At 35.6% G+C, this 17,872-nt stretch overlaps 1 protein-coding gene across 1 annotated transcript; it reads left to right on the top strand.

Moving 5' to 3' along the window:
* The first annotated feature begins 10,322 nt into the window (after positions 1 to 10,322).
* On the top strand, positions 10,323 to 12,481 carry LOC113697958 (NEP1-interacting protein-like 1). The gene is made up of 5 exons (XM_027217594.2): positions 10,323 to 10,755; positions 11,399 to 11,577; positions 11,738 to 11,821; positions 11,904 to 12,071; positions 12,169 to 12,481. The coding sequence occupies exons 1-5, from the start codon at positions 10,593 to 10,595 to the stop codon at positions 12,289 to 12,291; spliced, it is 717 nt and encodes a 238-aa protein (XP_027073395.1). The 5' UTR covers positions 10,323 to 10,592; the 3' UTR covers positions 12,292 to 12,481.
* The last annotated feature ends 5,391 nt before the right edge of the window (positions 12,482 to 17,872 follow it).

The raw sequence follows: 17,872 nt of genomic DNA, 5'->3' as shown, positions 1-17,872 counted from the left end.
AGAATTGAGTAAAATGTATTCCGACACAAGCAAAGGTAGTACAACTAATACTTGATTTTTGACTTTATTGGTGCCTCATGAGTCACGACTAAAGTACAAACACAGTTCTTTGTCTGGAGGTCATCTTCCTAAAAGCCCCGTCGTGATTTCCAAGCTGCAGCTACCAAATAGAGATTATTGATAATCCTAACCACAAACAATTACCATTCTATCAGAAATCAACATTGGTTAGTACGTACTCCTGAGTGGTGAGAAATCAATATAGGGAATTGTTTTAGGACCATAATGTGACATAATCCGTGGACTTAATGCATCAAACTTTGCCTGCTCTTGAGGTAATATCTACTGATCTGGAAATTACTTGCCACGGATTTACTTCTAGATTTGTCTCTCTACCAGCCTTGGGTTTATTCAACTAAAAAACCTGATTTGAAATCTAGCCTAAAAAGTGATTAAACAACGGGCTGTTTTATTTAGTTGGTTTACCTTTTCTTTTCCAGGTTCCTTATAATAATACTCTTAGCAGAAAAACATTCAAGAACCCAAAAACTAATGATAATACTACTGCAATCTTGCAAATCGTGTATGCAGAAAGCATCACCCAATTAAACACACTTCTTGGATACTTCACGAACGTGATAGAATTATTAGACATTAGCTTTTATCATTGTTGTACACAATGGGTTGTCGTGGATTAACATGGCAAAGATATTGTGTGGAAGTCTTGAGCGAGGAAAAAATGAAAGACTTTTCATCCGGAACGGATCCGGATCTTCTGTCTCACGTCCTGTGTCATATCATGGGTCATATTACATGTTTAAGTAGCCCCCTATTCCATTATTTATTTTGTCCTTTTTGAACAGATTATGTACTTAAAATATATATATGTTGTTGGTAGGATGGTCTCCTGAATAATTCTCTTGATTTAACATTTTAACTCCGTGGGAGTTTTACAGTACTGTCGCGTCTATATTTGGGAGCAAAAACATCACCTCATACAAGAATCCATGATGCTGACGGGTTCCCGTTCCAAATTTGTACCCAAGGATTGAATGATCTTGATAAACCATCTCCCTAGCCCTTCTTGCTTGTTATACGAGTGGACAAAAAAAAAAAAAAATTCTCCCTAGCCCTTCTTGAGTAGGTGGTACTTGAACATCGATACACAGCCAAAGCCCAGTAAATGATTATACAACATGTAATTACGATGACGAGCTGTGAAATTAATAAAGAAATATCCTTGACTTGAATTATTCTCGCTCACATTTTCTCCCCCTTTCTCGTCTCTTCTTAAGTGCATCTCCAATCATTTGACTAAGAACAGAAGTTTTTTTCACGGGAAAGTGGAAATTATTATGCTTTATGCGGTTTCTAGCGGTAATAAGACGGGTTGATTTGATGTGGTTTTCTTTTCAATTATTGGTAGCATGATTTTCTATAATTTCTTGGAAAAAAAGAAGAGGAAAACGGGCTCCGGGTTTCGCTTTTGAGGCAGAACTCATGCACGCTACTCCATTTAAATACTGTATGAGCGTTGAGATTAGGTAGTATAATAAGCAAAGGAAAGCCATTTAAGCAATCAAATTTGGTTAAGTCATATATTAGGTAACGTAAATCATCATGGACACTACTACAGCTAACTTGATCAACTAAAGGCATTTATAAGATCGAGTTGAGATTCTAACATCAGCTCACCTCATCATGCATACGTCTTCTTTAGACATGATCCTCGTAAGAATTTGGCATCCAGCTTGTGTAGTTTTGAGGTGGTCGAGACGCTTGATTAACAAACAAAAGACTTGCTTTTGCAACTAGACTACTAAATTAAGTGACAAGTAATCCAAACGCCAACAATATTCAATTTCTTAAGCTTGTTGGTCCCCAGTTTTGCAAATCATCATCCATGGGAAAACTTTTTGTATCTTGTGTGGCCGGCCTAACTCGATCGCCAAAGTTTTTTTAGTCATTTGTGGTACTCATACCATACGTTAGATCGATCCATGTGTGGTTTGATGTCAACCCACAGGACATAATAAGCTTATACACTAAGTCTGCCATTATCCAGTGTGTCAACAAAAAGAGAAATCGCGTAGCAAATAAGATAATCCAGTCATGTAAAACAAGGGCACTCATACTCGGGGAAAATCCTGACTCACACTTCAGTCTACAGGGACACAAGTTAGAAGCGAATGAAACAGGAGCATGAATAATGTTGCCAGCTAGTGCTGATACATTCGATCGGTTGCCAAAAGGATAAGGAACTGAGGAGAAGAAAAGGAAATCCAATTGGCAATCCGGCCCAATCAAGTAGCTAGATTTATTGCTTGTAGCGAAGGGAGTTACTCTGCTTAATTATAGTAGAAGAAAAAGCATGTTCGTTGAACATTTCTCTCTGGTTTAGATATATCTAGCAGGCTAGCTAGCTGGGAGTTCGTTTATTGGCCAAATCTAGAATTACGTAATTACTAGTTAGTCGAGTAGTATGGAAATTTTCCAGACTATGCTGGTTTCTTGCTGAGTAGAGGAGTTCAGGACTTGTTTCTACCGATCAAGATCTCGTAATATTGGGATCCGGGCTGGAACTAGCAACCGTTCCGGAAGGTATAACACCATTTGCACACGGTGTAATATCATCTGTACAAGGTGTAACAATAGAATAACAGCAAGTAACACTAAAACAACATTTTTGTGGGTTTCACACGACGTGAAAATCGAGTTACAAAGAGTGATCTAAGCCACACAAATTTTTTTGACCTAATCATGGCCGTGAACCTTCCGGTCTCTGACAACCGTTCCAGCCCCTCCTCCGTAATATTGGAGCAAACTTACATTTACTAACAGTTGTTAGGTCAAGTAATAATGAGCTTGATACCCCTTAATCAAGATTTCGATTTTGAATCTTATGGATGAAGAAAATAATAATTTGGAAGAGTTACCTCCAGAAGAAAGAGCCCGACAACATTTCATTTCATTTTATTTTTCCTTTTTGGGGATGGTGGTGGGTTGGAGGTTGGGGGGTTGGCTCTATGGTGGTTGGTTTTGGCTCGTCTTTCAAAATTTTAAGGTACTATATAATTAATTTCATGCCTAAAAAAGGGAAGTAAGAACAAAGCAAAGTAAAACGGCATGACCAAAGATTTTTTACGAGTTAGTTGGTAATTTTTTGTTTACCCCCTTCTAGTTTTAATCATTCTTTTTAGAAGTTTTCTTTACTGGAGTATACGTAAACCTGTATGAATTCCATCCGCTATGGAATAATGAGATTTGTCGATGCCTCTCGTCTCAGGAAACTATGAATTACATTTAATGTCCGAGAAATAACATCAAGATGCTATTCATCTTTCATGTGTTTTTCCAAGTTACTTTTGTTAGTTGAGTATTTTCTTCAGTCAATTTCAATTGCCAAGGACCCATGACAATATTGCTATCCAACAGCGAAATTTGATGGTGCCTCCATCGACTCTCGACATTGCTTCATCTATTTCCTTAGTTGTCAAGGCAAACTTCATCGAGAACAACGGCTGGATCATGGTAATTCAGTATGCGGTCGTAGTATTGCTTGCCAGCTTTATCAATTAATTCTGCATTGATTGATAATGTGAAACCACGACATATGAAGGCAGAGACCGGATCCTCTGCCCAAGATTTTCTGTACTTTTTCTGTATAATATAAAATTATGTAATTTTATTTATTATATCTGCTGATGTGGCACATAAAAAAGAAAGGCTATTTGACTGCCTTATTTCTTCTTTTTTGAATTTTCTTTGTTTACATAATTTTGTTACGATTTCCAAAATCCTATTGCTACCGTTACAATTTCCAAAACCTGTTGCCAACGTTTTCTGTCTAGAAGACGAAGAAAGTTCTTCAACAAAATAATTTCTTTTTTATCCGGTGTAAGTGAAAGCAAATAATTCTGGGAACCTTATTATTAAGAAAGAAGAAAAAACTTTCTTTTTTATGTACCACATCAACAGATATAATAAATGGAACTACGTAGTTTTGCATTGAACAAGAAAGTACCTAAACTATATATAATATACGTAATTTTATTATTAAATAAAAATATATATATATATATATATATATATATACCCAAACTCGCGAGCCGGCTCGCGAGGTAACGAGTTTAATATTCTGAACTCGAGATTGACTCGAACCAGCTCGAACTCGATTAATATCGAGCTCGACTCAAGCTTGACTCGAGCCGCTCGCGAACGGCTCAATTCGTTTGCAGAATTGCAGCCCTAGTTTTGAGGGCGGAAATGCAACGCAAATATTTTAACAAAGTCAACCAAACGGGAAGGCGGTTTGGTGTTATCCTTCCTTTTCCACCCAGGGGATGTCGTGGCTCTTCTTTCGTTTCCTAAATTCAAAAGAAGCGTAAATTTGCCAGGTGTGGACTTCTGAAATTTTAAGACTCTGGCGCCGCCCAGAAAGTTTAGCAGTATGAAATTTTCTACTACTTAAATTACTAGTTTATTCTGAGCAGACGTGGTGGTTTTTGTTCCAAATCTTTTTCAATAAATATAAATGTTGGTCCAAATGCACTTGTGAACAGTACCTCTGCGATTATTCCAATGATGGATTGCTGAACAAAGACCATTTCAACTAATCCCAGAGTTTACGTTATTTTTTTCTCATTCAACTATTCCTAGTGCAGTCGCGGAAAAACCCCGTCATCATCAACGCCAGGTTAAATTACAGCCACCTGAGCATTGGCAATCAAATTGGTTGACGGACGGGCACAAATGACGGAACAAAAGAACTTGGGCATTGTCATACGAACTGTGTATTGGTCAAAAGCTTATTATAGTTAGCCATGCTAATTAATTCTCTCGGTTGGTCTATATTTAGCAAGTGTAAAGAAGCATAGCACACCACTTTCTGCGGTAATATTGTGCTTATCATTTTCCTATGGACTAATTCCATTTTGGACCATTGAACTTGTATCACTTTTTCACTTTGCACCATAAATTTCAATTTTAAATACTTTACATTCTAAACTCTTAATTGTGGATACTTTGCACCCTAATCTCTCAAGTTGGTCAAATTTAATTCTAATCAATGACCACGGTCACAAAATTAATGAGATAAAGAGCTGTAAAAATTAATGCGATCCTTTAACTTTTTTTTTTTTACCACTTTTAGTACATATCATTGATTTATAAGGTCTCAATTACTAATATTATTAGCAAAATTAACAAAATAATATAAATTAATAACAATGTATTGTTTTATTTTTGTTATGTTATCTTGACACCTTTTGAGCTTTGACTACTTTCAGCACACTATCATTGATTTATTGTGTCCTTTATGCCGTTAATTTTTCTAGAGTTGTCATTCATTGGAATTAAATGGGACAAATTTGAGAGTTTATGGTGCAAAATTCCAAAAATTAAGATTTTAGGGTGTGTGTTCAAAATTAAAATTTAGGGTATAAAGTAGAAAAGTGATACAAGTTCAGAGGTATAAAGTAAAATTTATCCTTTTTTCGTATTGTCAAAAGGGTACAGTAGGTGCAAAATGCTTGGTATAATTAACAATGATTCTTTTTTTTTTTTTTTAATGAAAGAGTGCATTCCTCTGTTCTAGAGTTAATGTACTCTACAGAACAGAAGTAAATCAATTTTTTTGTCAAAAATTGTCAAAAGCACTTTGAAAATATGTTTGGAGGAGAATCTATTTCACTTTCATGAGGGGGCAAATTGAGCATTAAATTTATGTTATGGAAAATATTAGAAAAAGTTCTTTAAATGAGGTAGTGAGAATGTTAACTGCTAATCGCACTTTGCAAATAATAAACGATAGAAAGAACATTTGTACCGGGATTTATCTTTTTAATAGCTACCACTTAACTTTTTAAGTATTGTTGTGCGCACAGAAATTAGCTTCTGTTGTTCGTGTTTTCATAGCGGCTAATTGAGTGGGGAAAATAAATGATTTGTTTAGGTGTGCTTAAAAAAATAAAATAAAATATGCATTTGCTCTTTACAATGGTAAGTTGTGATTAATGAGTGTCATAGGGTCCTCAAGAATAAAATGATACAAATAAAGAACATTTAAATAACAAAAATAATAGTCATGACATTAAATGAAAAGACCAAAAATGTATATGTTTCCTGACCTTAATTCTAATAGTTTCTCTAACAGGCGTCCAAATGAGCATCGTTAGCACACTTGAATCCCATCTAAACTACCTACCGTGTACATACATACTCAAACAATTATTATACTTTTTTTTTGTATTTACGCACTTTTTCTAATTAATATTAGTTTTTTAAAAAATCTAATACCTGAATTACATCTTAATCGGTGTGTGTAATGGACACCTATTAGACAGATCCATTTCTTTAGTTGTGGGGAATATTCTGGCCTTAAAAATAGTGTATTAATCTGAATACAAAATATCTTCAGAGTAAATGAAATAGTATTCTTGAAGCAGAGAATTACCGATTTAATCATCTTCTACTATTAAAACGCGTAATTAAGAGACAAAGCTAGACGGGGGTACGTCTCTGAGAAGAAGCTCTAATCAGTACGTTTCTCAACAAAATCTCTCAAATAAAATCGTGGCCGGTGATTTAAGTCCTTGACCTCGCTAAAATTCGGTAGATGTCATGCTTAAACTTTAATTTTGAAATTTGGCCCTTTGGGTCCACTTCAGTAGGAACTTTCTTCGAACTATCACATTTGAAAGTGATTAATTGCTACTAATGGCATTAACACTTGATAATAAATTCGACTGCAAATACGTTTCTTCCGTAGATATCAACAAACACACACACCCAGTTAAATTAACACTCCTCGCCAAATTAATGGTCTGTTTCTTCCGTAGATATCAACAAACACACACAGAGTTAAATTAACACTCAGGAAGTAATCGTCCAATTGAGTCAAATGCTAGTCTAATGGAAACCCACAAATCAACACCATCCAGCCAATTGATGACAGGAGATGCGGCTGAGGATTTTAAATTTTAAACCCAAGTGTACTACAATGTTTTAAAAATCGGACCGTTCATTGAACCGGTGAAGTGAAAGGGTCGAGGTTCAATCGGTCGGACCGGTTCAACCTCGGTTCAATAAATTTTTTAAAAAATTATTTATATAAATATATATATATATGTACAAAATAAGACATGTAATGGATTAATTTAATACTTTATATGATGAAAGGTATACTATTTTTTAATAACTTGGATTTTTTAAAAATAAATTTTTTAAATTATAAGTTAAAACAAATAAATTTCATCTCAATTTCTATTATATCTAAATCCAACCCAAAAATATCACAATATTTTGAAATTATACAAAATTCACGTCTATGAGAATTTAGATATTGTGAACTTAAATTTTAATTTACGCTTTAGAGATTGCAATTTAAAAAAGGAAGTTTGGAGTTCGAAGGAAGTCAAGAAAATCGAAAATAGAAATGTAAATTTGATAAGAAACAAAAAATGAGATAAAAGTGAGTGGTTGTAGCATTAAATAATTTGGGTTAAAAAAATAATTCTTTTTTAACTTTTTTCAATTTAATGGACAAAAACAAAATTAAAAGATGGAAGAAAACATCAATAAATTAAAAATAAAGAGATTTGATTAAAAAGGGAGTGACAAAAAAAAAGAGAATAGAGAGAGAGAGTTGAAAATAAAAAAGAAAGAGTCATGAGAGGATGAGATTTTGTAAGAAAAATGGAAAAAAGAAATATGAGTGTTTGCTTTATATAAATAAATTATCAAAAAAAACTAATAGGATATGATGGTGCAACGGTTAATACATTGGTCTTCTATTACAAAGGTCTTGAGTTCGAATCTTAATAGCTGCATTTTGCAAAAAAAAAAAAAAAAAAAAGAGGAAGGTTGAAAATCGGTTCAATAGCGGTTCGACCGATTTTTGATCGATTTCCTGACAAAATCAACTATGACATTGAACCGGACCGGTGTCATGGCCGGTTTACGGTTCAATCGATCGAACCCGCCGATCCGATCTGATTTTCAAAACATTGGTGTACTAACCCACAATCTTTCGGCGTGGGACGGTGACTGCAAATACATGCATCTGCAATTTCTGTTCTGACATTATTAAAAAAAAAAGAAAAAGAAAAAGGAATAGGGCCTGTGAATTCTGTGATGTTGCAGCAAGCCCACTGGCGGGGAAAGAGAAAAGGTGTTTATGAAACAGTGCGAAAACCTCTCTGCACTTTAATTAAGAGCTGAGCCGAGCTGAGACGGCAGAGATGTTGACCCTTCCATTGTAGTCAGCCTCATATAATGGAGCCTTGGGATTACATAAATAGTATTGTTAAGCTTTGAAATACTAATTATTAGTACATGATAGTTTTGTAGAATTATATATATATATATATATATTTATATATCAACAAGATTTTTTCCACACATTTGTTTTTGTCTTTGGGATACAAATTTTAATGAAAATGTTTTAGGGCATATTGTACTATTTTGATATAGTAAACCAATTAATGGTTTTGATACAAACTTTTATCTGCTACGAAATGTTTATAATCACCGAATGCCAACACAATAAACAAAAATGAGGCACGTATGTATATTCATGATTCTAACTAAACGAGAATGGAATAAAGGGTAGAAGGGAACTATATATGAATGGACTTGGAGATGAAAGTCCACCCCCACCGCCTCAACAGCAAAATTTGGAAAAAAATGAACTTGAAGCTGACCGAGGAATAAATTCGAACCAGCCCCTGGAGCTGTTCTCAACAAGAAAAAGAAAACAGGATCTATCTATTGTAGTAGTATTTGTCAAAACTCTTCCAAAAATAGCGTAATTTTTTTTATTAAAAAGGATCAGGAATAATTCTTCACCTATTCCCTTAATAATTCGAACCCCAATCTATTGATTACTGGTGAATCGTCTTATGAATTAAGTCACATTTCATTGTCAAAAAAACCTGTTCCCAAAGCTAGTTTTGACACCAAAAACTAAGAGAAGTTTAGGTTGTGTTTGGATTGCATTTTCCGTCATTTTTCATGAAAAAATTACTGTAGTAATTTGATATATGTGAGGGAAAAAGGTGATAGGGAAATGTGATCACGGAAAACGATAATATTTTTCGACGGAAAAAAGCAATCCAAGCATGGCAGTTTTTCTTTACAGTAAAAAAGAACAAAGGAGGATAAAAAATGGTAGAAGAGGCAATTAGAAAATTAAAGGAAAATGAAAATTGAAAATGTATGGGAGTGTTTGAATACAAAACTTATCCCAAATAATATTTCGCTTGCATCATAAACATATTTTTCAATCCACTTTCTTATATTCCCCAACCACCTTTTTATCTCACATACATCACATCACAAAAAGTACTACAGTAATTATTTCAAATAATACCCTATCCATTCTCTCTTCTTTTTTTTTCTTTTTAATTTTCTTTTTTTCCCATTGCTTTTGGATTGTGGGAAAACGAGTGCTAGAAATATGAGACTCGGCATGTGATCATTTGTGGACCATTTAACCCCAAACCAAACAAACACGCTCAGTTTTGTCAAAGGGAGCCTTCGCTTTCTCGTGCCTCTGAAAACGTAGCAGAGCAACGTGTACTAGAAGAGAGTCATACATGGTACTATAATTATAATTATTCAACGGCAAAAGGAAGCGTAACAACAAAACTGATTTACGAACCACGGGGCCAATGGCTCAGTGATCTCCAGGGTTAAGTCTCTCTCTGGGTTCAAACCTCACCAGCAGTAAAAAAAAAATTTAAAAGTTATGTCATAACACTCTCTTGGTTTAGTTGGATCTGTATATCCACTAATCCCTATAACAGCCTCCTTAGGCTCCCCCTCCCTTTAGATTAGGATAGAATAGATTATACAAATGTATCGTTGCTGACTAAAAAAAAAAAAAAAAACAAAACTGATTTACGAACCTAAGCAGTCAGATGAAATTCACCGAACAGCCACCAGGGTTGGCTTGGATGATCGCAGGTTAGCAGTTACAAATCTAATCATCGTGTGTTCGAGCCCCTTTTAACTGGTTGTGTCTTCTTGAAAGGGTGCACATTCATGGGGAATTAGTCGGGCGTAAATTGGGGTATTCTTATATTGATCCAAAAAAAAAATAAAAATTTATGGAATAGTGACAATCTTTAGGAATCACTGCTGTAAATTGTACATACTAGATGGCATAATTTTCACACAAAGGAAAAAAAGAAGTAAAAGAAACAAGAAAAAGCCTGTGAAATATATTGAAATAAAGAAGAGAATCCACAAGTCCCACAGGACAAGAAGAAGAAAAAGTTATAAATGCTCTATTTATACACGGATTTCTGCGAAAATTAACAGTAGAAGAAAAGCCTAGTTGGTTTATGTGGTTTCCTTTTATCTTCTCTTAAGCACTAAGGAAAATATTACGAAAACGCCACCATATGGACCCCCTCTCCTCTTAGTCTTAGCCTATGCCCTATATATGTCCAACAACACCTACATAATTAAGCTTAGATATTTCTGTATATAGCTGGTTATAGACCTGAACCAAAATCCTCTTTTTCTTCCCAATAAAAAGGAAAAAAAAAAAACCCTTTTCTAAATTCTCGAGATTGGAGACAGAATCCATGGAGTTTTATGCTTATCCATCTCATTCTTTGCCTTCTTCTTCTTCTTTCTCCTTTTCATTCAGGAATTTGGCCGATAAAGTTAAACAATATTTCAGCTTTGCAGTTTCTGCTATTATTGGAAATGTATTCTCTGCAATCTTCACCTTTTTCTTTGCACTAGGTGAGTGTTAATCCTTTAGTTTTCCTTTTAATTTAATTGTTTCATTATAATTATCCCGCTTGCCCTCTACCCTGCACTGTTTCTCTTAAAGTTTGCAATTTTGTGGTCAAATGGCCATTATTGATTCTAGATTTACTTGTGTTATCTGATGTGAATTTGCACATATGCGATCTGGGATGTTGTCGATTTTTCAAATGATGTTGTGTGCAAATTAGCTTGTAGAATTTACCCATATTTATTTATCGAAAAAAGAGAGAATTTTACTAACCTCCTCCTTTTCTCTCATCTTTAGTTTTGTCTGAGATCTTGCGACTGATAGTTCATAATGTTGCCAAAACTGGTGTATTGCGGTATTGTCTTTAGATCATTTGATACTTGCACGAAAAGCGAGAATCTTTGGAATCATTCTGAAATCTTGTTGAGCATTTTGCTGTAGACGGTTTTTCATCTAAATTTCTCTCTCTCTTAAATTCCCCAAATAGGCAGAGGTTTTGGGCTTCAACCTGTCAGAAATTCATATATGTGTATTATGTATGTATTACAAAATGAAATAGGTTTAGGTAATCCATGGCCTGTGGAACTCTGTTATTTGGTTGGTTAAAGGAAAACTGAAGGGGAAATTAACTTGCTTTTGGTTATGCAGTGGGTACTTTATTAGGAGCTATGACTGGAGCCTTGATAGGCCAAGAGACTGAAAGTGGTTTTGTTAGAGGGGCTGCAGTTGGTGCAATATCTGGAGCTGTTTTCTCCATTGAGGTCTTCGAGTCATCCCTTCTCCTATGGCAGTCTGATGAATCTGGCATTGGGTGCCTCCTCTATTTGGTGAGCAAAGTTCTATATTTTCTCATAATCTGAACATCTTAATTGGTGTCCTTAATTCTGCAAATGTATTGCAATTGTGACTTCATGAGCGACTCAGTCATCTTATTCATTGAAAATAGGTGTGCCTAATATGTGTAAATATCATGAATTTTTTCATCAGATCGATGTCATTGCGAGCCTGTTAAGCGGCAGACTTGTTCGTGAGCGGATTGGTCCTGCTATGTTAAGTGCAGTGCAAAGTCAGGCAAGAGCAAATTCCTGTTACTCAGAAAATCTCATGTTCTTTTTACTTTTTTCGTTTGCTTATAGTTTTGCTGATGAATCAGATGGGAGCTGTTGAAACGACATTTGAAGAGGTCCCCAACATATTTGACACTGGGGGTGCCAAGGGTTTGCCAGGAGATTCTGTTGAAAAGATACCAAAGATTGTGATCACGGACGATAACAATGTCGATGATTCTGGCGAGCGAGTTTCTTGTTCCGTCTGCCTTCAGGTACTTTTACAAGTTACTCTTTGTATTATGCCATTTGATTATTAGTCCAGAATGCTTGCAAATTCTCATCTAATGTATTGGTTGTTTCTCTGTGCAGGACTTTCAGATTGGGGAGACTGTTAGAAGTTTGCCTCATTGTCACCACATGTTCCACCTACCATGCATCGACACATGGTTGGTGAGGCATGGATCTTGTCCATTGTGCAGAAGGGACCTGTAAACTTTCTGTTCTTGTAAATTATACATTAGTATATAGGGTTTCTATTTATTCAATTAAACCCTCAGTTATACCATTTTTCCAAACAGCCACATGTAATTAGCACGAGTTTGTCACGCTTAGTTCAGTCTTGTACTTGATCATCAGTCTTGTAAAAAAATTTTGAGGTTTATGATAGTGATCTGATTCCCTAGTGCTTTCTCGTCATGTGATGTTTTGATCAAAATCTCATATCACTCTTCATGTCAAAATTTCTGTCTTAAAGATGTAGAAAGAGTCGTCTTGAGCAATGATTAGGAAGCAGGAATCAAGGGCATGTTTATGCTCTCAAATCTTTTGTTTTTGGGTGGGGGTTGTTTGTGTGTTTGTCCCTGTCCCATAAGGTCATCAGGACCCCTTTGTGAGTGTTCTTGGCCGAGGGATATAACCCATATTCGGTCTTCAACGCACTGTACTAGGCGAACTTTATCATTTCAAGTAGAGGAGATCAATTTTTAACCTACAGCTAATTTGGGGAGTACTCGTCCTCCTATAGGGTGTGGCCTTGGTGCCTGCATATGAGGCAAGCCCTTGAGAACTTCTTTCCTGGTCTTGCTATCTGCCTTTCACTCTTTAGTGCCAGAGAAGTGAGCAACACCGACCAGATGCAATTATGACCCACTGGGACTGGGACCCTGATACAAATGCATCTGTAATTGTTGTTGGTTGTTTACATTTAATTGGGAGCTGGGGACAAGCTTATTTACTCCCTACGTTAGGATTGAAAGAAGACATATCCGTGTAGGCCAACGTAAATTATTGGGTCAGTCAAGTTAAAAGACTATTATTGTTTCTTTCTTCTGTATCGTCCTTTTAGGTTTAAGTCTGGAGTGTTGAATTGGATTTGACGATAAGTATCCCCAGGAGCAAGTTTGATAGGATTCTCATATATTTTGAAACTTGTTACTTTCAAAGCACTACTATTTGCTTGATAAAAGGACTTATGGTTTTTAGATTAGTTAAAGATTGTGTATTACTATGACTGCCATGAACAGTAGACTTTCAAACTCTTTTGAAGCACAGCTACCAAATTCTGACACTAGAGTCCTACCTGACCAAAGAATGTTACAATAGCTTATGATAATATTTGCGCTGTATGCTAAACAACTCAATCCTGAAAGGTTTCAAGCCTCCTGCGCAAGGAAGGAGAAGGTTTTTTCTTTGTTTGAAAGTCAGAGAGTGGAGATAAAAGATGTGAGAATAACTAACGTCTTTTGTGTTCTCCGAGTGTTAATCTAACGCACTGTGTGCGTGTGTTCTTGATCATTTGTAAGAAAAAAAAAACTAACATCTTTGAAACTTCCACCATATTACTACAGGAAATGAGATGAACTTGGATTTTCCTTCCAATTCTCTGACATCCTCACCAATTGCAGTCTGCAAAATGTAGTAGGTTGCCCACAGTACAGCAGTCACTAGGGACCTTTTTTTTTGAGGTGTATGCATGGCTCATTAAAGATGATGTTGGGACTAACTTATGAATGGTTAAGTCAATTGATTGTGAATGTGATTTTTACAGCAATCGTTGAAATTGTGGTAGTCATAAATTTGAACGCAGATGCGTCCATAATTTTGTTAGTCTTGTATCTCTAGTTTATTCCACACCTGCCCAAGATGATACACGATGCATCCAAACAGGAATTTATTTTGGGGACCTCTTGTACTGGCAGGGCGGCCCATGATTGAATTCCGCAGCGAAGAAATCATCAGAATTGTGTCATTTGAAGAGACCTGTATTTTCACCTTAGAAAGCGCACAAGGATTTTGTAACTATTTCCAGCTGCAATGCAAAGACTAACATGCTCACCACCCACTTAACCACTTGAACTATCAAAGGCTCGTTAATCTAATAAATATCTTGGTAGAGAAAGATGTGTTGTCAAAAATTATAACCCCCCCCCCCCATCCCCCAAAAAACAAAAGAGGACTAAGAAGCACTAGGCATCGAGTTCTGGGAGTGTGCAAAATCGAAAAATTTTGATTTGCTAACTGAATTCGAATTGAATTCGAAATTTTCAAAATTGGTAATTCGGAATTCGGCACTGAAATTGGGATTTCTGATTTCGAATTATGCAAATTTGGTTCGAATTCGGTAATAGAGTTTTTGAAATCGAAATTTTCGATTTCGAATTCATATTTCGAAATCGGAAATCGAAATCCAAATTTCCTATTTCAATTTCGTTTTATAATATATATTATATATATAATAATATTTTTTTATTTCAATTTCTTTTTATAATATATACGTTAATATATATTTATATATATAATAATATTTTTTTATGATATATGTAATATAAAATTTATATTATATAACAATACATCTAACAAAAAAGGAAAAAAAGGTTTCTGAATTCGGTGAATTCGAAATTTATCGAATCGAATACGAATTCGGAACTGGTGAATTCGAAATCGAATTCGATCGGTAATTCTGTTGCCAAATTTTCAAAAAATTCCGAATTCAAACTTCCGAATTACTGAATTCGAATTCGTTGGACACCCCTATCGGGTTTTATAATAATAATAACAATGGTGACAATTGTATTAATAAGCGATATGTAAGAGCCCTTATAAGCGACTTATAATCTCATATAGACATACTTTGGTTCATAATGATGATCGGAGTCGAATCCATCCAAACATATTTTTCAAACAAGAAAATAGTGGAAAATGGGGGATAAAAATTCAGTACATCAGATTCGGTACATCTGCCATTAGCTCATAACTACCCACTTCAAAGACAGACATGTATGATACTTGTCTAAGAGGGTAAGAGTTACATTTAGATGTTAGAGTTTTACATGTCTGAAGTCTGAACTTCGGAATGATGATGGCTTTGTCCAAACCCGTGTCGGCAGCAGATATGCTCAAGGTCTTTGGCTTATTGGCTTAACAAGAAAACCGAAACAGGTATCCTAAGCAATTGGAATCAAACGTGATGGTAATATATACATCATCCCCTTGTTGAGTTGGATAGGAATTGGAATGCATTTGAAAACTAGTGTACATATTTTATTAAACTTGTATGAATTATACCGTCCAACACCAAAAAAATCATTTTATGAGTATGAAATACACTAAATCCGAATACAAGAAATGGGAAATGCTACGTGGTACAGATTATTTTACACATCCTAGTCCTACATCAGCTTCTTTAAGCCCACATATGAAGATGGTCTTTGTCAGAAGAAGGTTGAAGGAGTTGTGACTTTAAGTCAATTCACTCGTCATTGTTGACAAGTTTCAAATTGCACCAGAGTGTACAACACGAAAGGATTAGTCTTAGCTTGCTAGATGAAGCTTGAGCACGAACTTGGCAATTCGATCCAAATTAGGGAAAATCGCAATCATGATTTCGATGTTTCTACACGTTTGACCTCAATTCTGTTGGATATCATGTAGTATAAGTTACTTCTCCAAGAATACATATCAAAATTAGGACCTCAAAACCTTAAAGATTCCGGTTGGAGTCTCAAAATTTGTGAGTTTTCTTCTAACTTATGCTAGTAGTAGTTGTCTTACGAGTAATGGATTTTTTTTGCCATAAAAGCTTAATCTAGTGGAGCTAACATGAAATTGACCTTAATTGTAGGATAAGGCTGAGGTTTTGTCTTTTAGATTGATCGATTTATAAATAGCATTATCTAGTTTTTCTATTTTATTTTGACAAATTCTTTTGCTGGTGGAAAAGTGTTTAACTATGAACACCCGTTTGGTTTGGTCCGGAGAAGGTAAAAGACAAGAATGAAGGATCCGGTATCCATCGCCACTTTGCCTAAATTATTATTATTATTTTTCTTTTCCTAGTTTTTAATTTTGCCGCACTTGTGAATTGTGATGTTAAATACCGTATTCTAACTTCTAAGGCCCAAGCCTCTGACTTCGTCAAGTTTACCGAACAAGTACGTACTCTTTTTCCTTGGAATCAATCTTCAAAATCCTGCGACGGTCCAACCCCAAACTTCATTATGATTTGAGTAGGCTGGGCCTGGGCTTACGTTGCCTTGTCTTGGCTCTTTCGGATTCATCTTAGGTTACAGCTGTTGTCACAAAAAACAACAGAAGCTGACGACGAACAGCTCGTTGTAGCACTACGCTCATTTATTTGTATCTCTAATGCCTCATCATTTACCTTTTGGTGGAGTTAACCGGTGATCTACAGACCTCAGGAAATCTGTAATTCTGAATTTTTTTCCTCCATTATGAGTTTCCTTTTGAAAAAATCTATAATTTCCATCACTGTCTTTTGAATGCCTGTGAAGCCATCATGCGTGCAAGTGTTGGAGAGGATGTAACTCTATCCTTGTTTTTACAAGAATTACTGATTAGGGGAGATAGAGAAGTCTTGGGGGGTGAAAGTTGCGTGATTCATAGTCATTTAGCAACCAAAATAAATATTTTTTTTGTCTCATTTTGATAGTTTTATTTTTTTTAACATAATTTAAGAAAAATTAGTTAACTTTGTTGGAAGAGTAAATCTAACCTACTGTTTAAGTCTAACTTAGTTAACTACAACCATGGGAGCTATAGCTGGTCGCCTCTGCCCCCTCTTTTTGTCATCAAGAAGAAAAGTAGAAATGATCTCCGCTAGAGGAAACAGGCGATCCTACTTGTTTTACTTCATAAAACAATATCCTCTGCCAAGCCAGTTTGCATGCAAGCTGTATCCTGTTTCATGTCTGAGAAAATGCACGAAGTTGATTAACCAGTTGGCTGAACTATCTTTAGAACTATTGAATTAAGAGTAGGTTTGTTTTCTTCTTCTTTATGGAAAATAATTGTTTGATTGCATGCTTCCTTGTCCTGGTGTGCCGTCTGGACTCTGGAGAGAAGAATTCAGTGACCGAGTCAGAGATGAGACTGGACTGCGACAATTGAACTTGAGGTTGAGGGTAGCCGGCTGAGATTAAACTCCCCCCACCCCATATATCTGCCTCTATGTTTCTTTGTTTCTTTTGCTTGATTGCTTCTTAATTAGTCAATCAGCTGTTGCCAAAGAGGAATCAAATAATGCTACTGCTCATTTGAAAGAGCGAGTAATTAATGAACAGAAGAGAGTAAACTCAGTAGTAGTTTAACGAATAGACTTTCAAGAATTAAAACTTACGAGTTGGATTTCATGCCATTTTTCTAATTGGGAAACGATATCAAGGCATCATGGCAGAAAAAACACCATCTTTGCCAGCTTTAGCACCTGCACAAACCGAAAATCGTGGTTCATTTCTTGATCGCAAACATGTATGGGGAGGGATTATCATAGTTATTGTTGCCATATTTGTCATTGGCTGGTTGATTATTTGTTACAAGAGGAAGCTTTATGCAGGCTGCAAGTTACGACGAAACGGCAAAGGTAAGTCGATTAGTCTTATGTTATGTTTGATAAGATTCTAAGGCATGTTCAACGCGAAAAGGTTGAGCCAGTTCTTGGCAATGTTTAGGTAAGCTGGATGCGCCAAAGATGTGGTCAAGAAGATTTCAGTTAGAAGAACTGCAGAAGGCAACTAATAATTTTAGCCAAGATTGCTTGGTTGGTACTGGCGCATTT

This window comes from Coffea arabica, chromosome 7c (genome assembly GCF_036785885.1).
Source record: "Coffea arabica cultivar ET-39 chromosome 7c, Coffea Arabica ET-39 HiFi, whole genome shotgun sequence".
NCBI lineage: Eukaryota > Viridiplantae > Streptophyta > Magnoliopsida > Gentianales > Rubiaceae > Coffea > Coffea arabica.
Note: the sequence above shows the minus strand (reverse complement) of the source record. Positions and strands in the feature narration are given on the sequence as shown.

Bases quoted from the DNA above. Each gene is read 5' to 3' on its own strand.
- LOC113697958 (XM_027217594.2), top strand. From the start codon at position 10,593: ATGGAGTTTTATGCTTATCCATCTCATTCTTTGCCTTCTTCTTCTTCT. The intron at 10,756-11,398 runs GTGAGTGTTAAT...TTGGTTATGCAG, and splicing joins CACCTTTTTCTTTGCACTAG to TGGGTACTTTATTAGGAGCT. The intron at 11,578-11,737 runs GTGAGCAAAGTT...TTTTTTCATCAG, and splicing joins TTGGGTGCCTCCTCTATTTG to ATCGATGTCATTGCGAGCCT.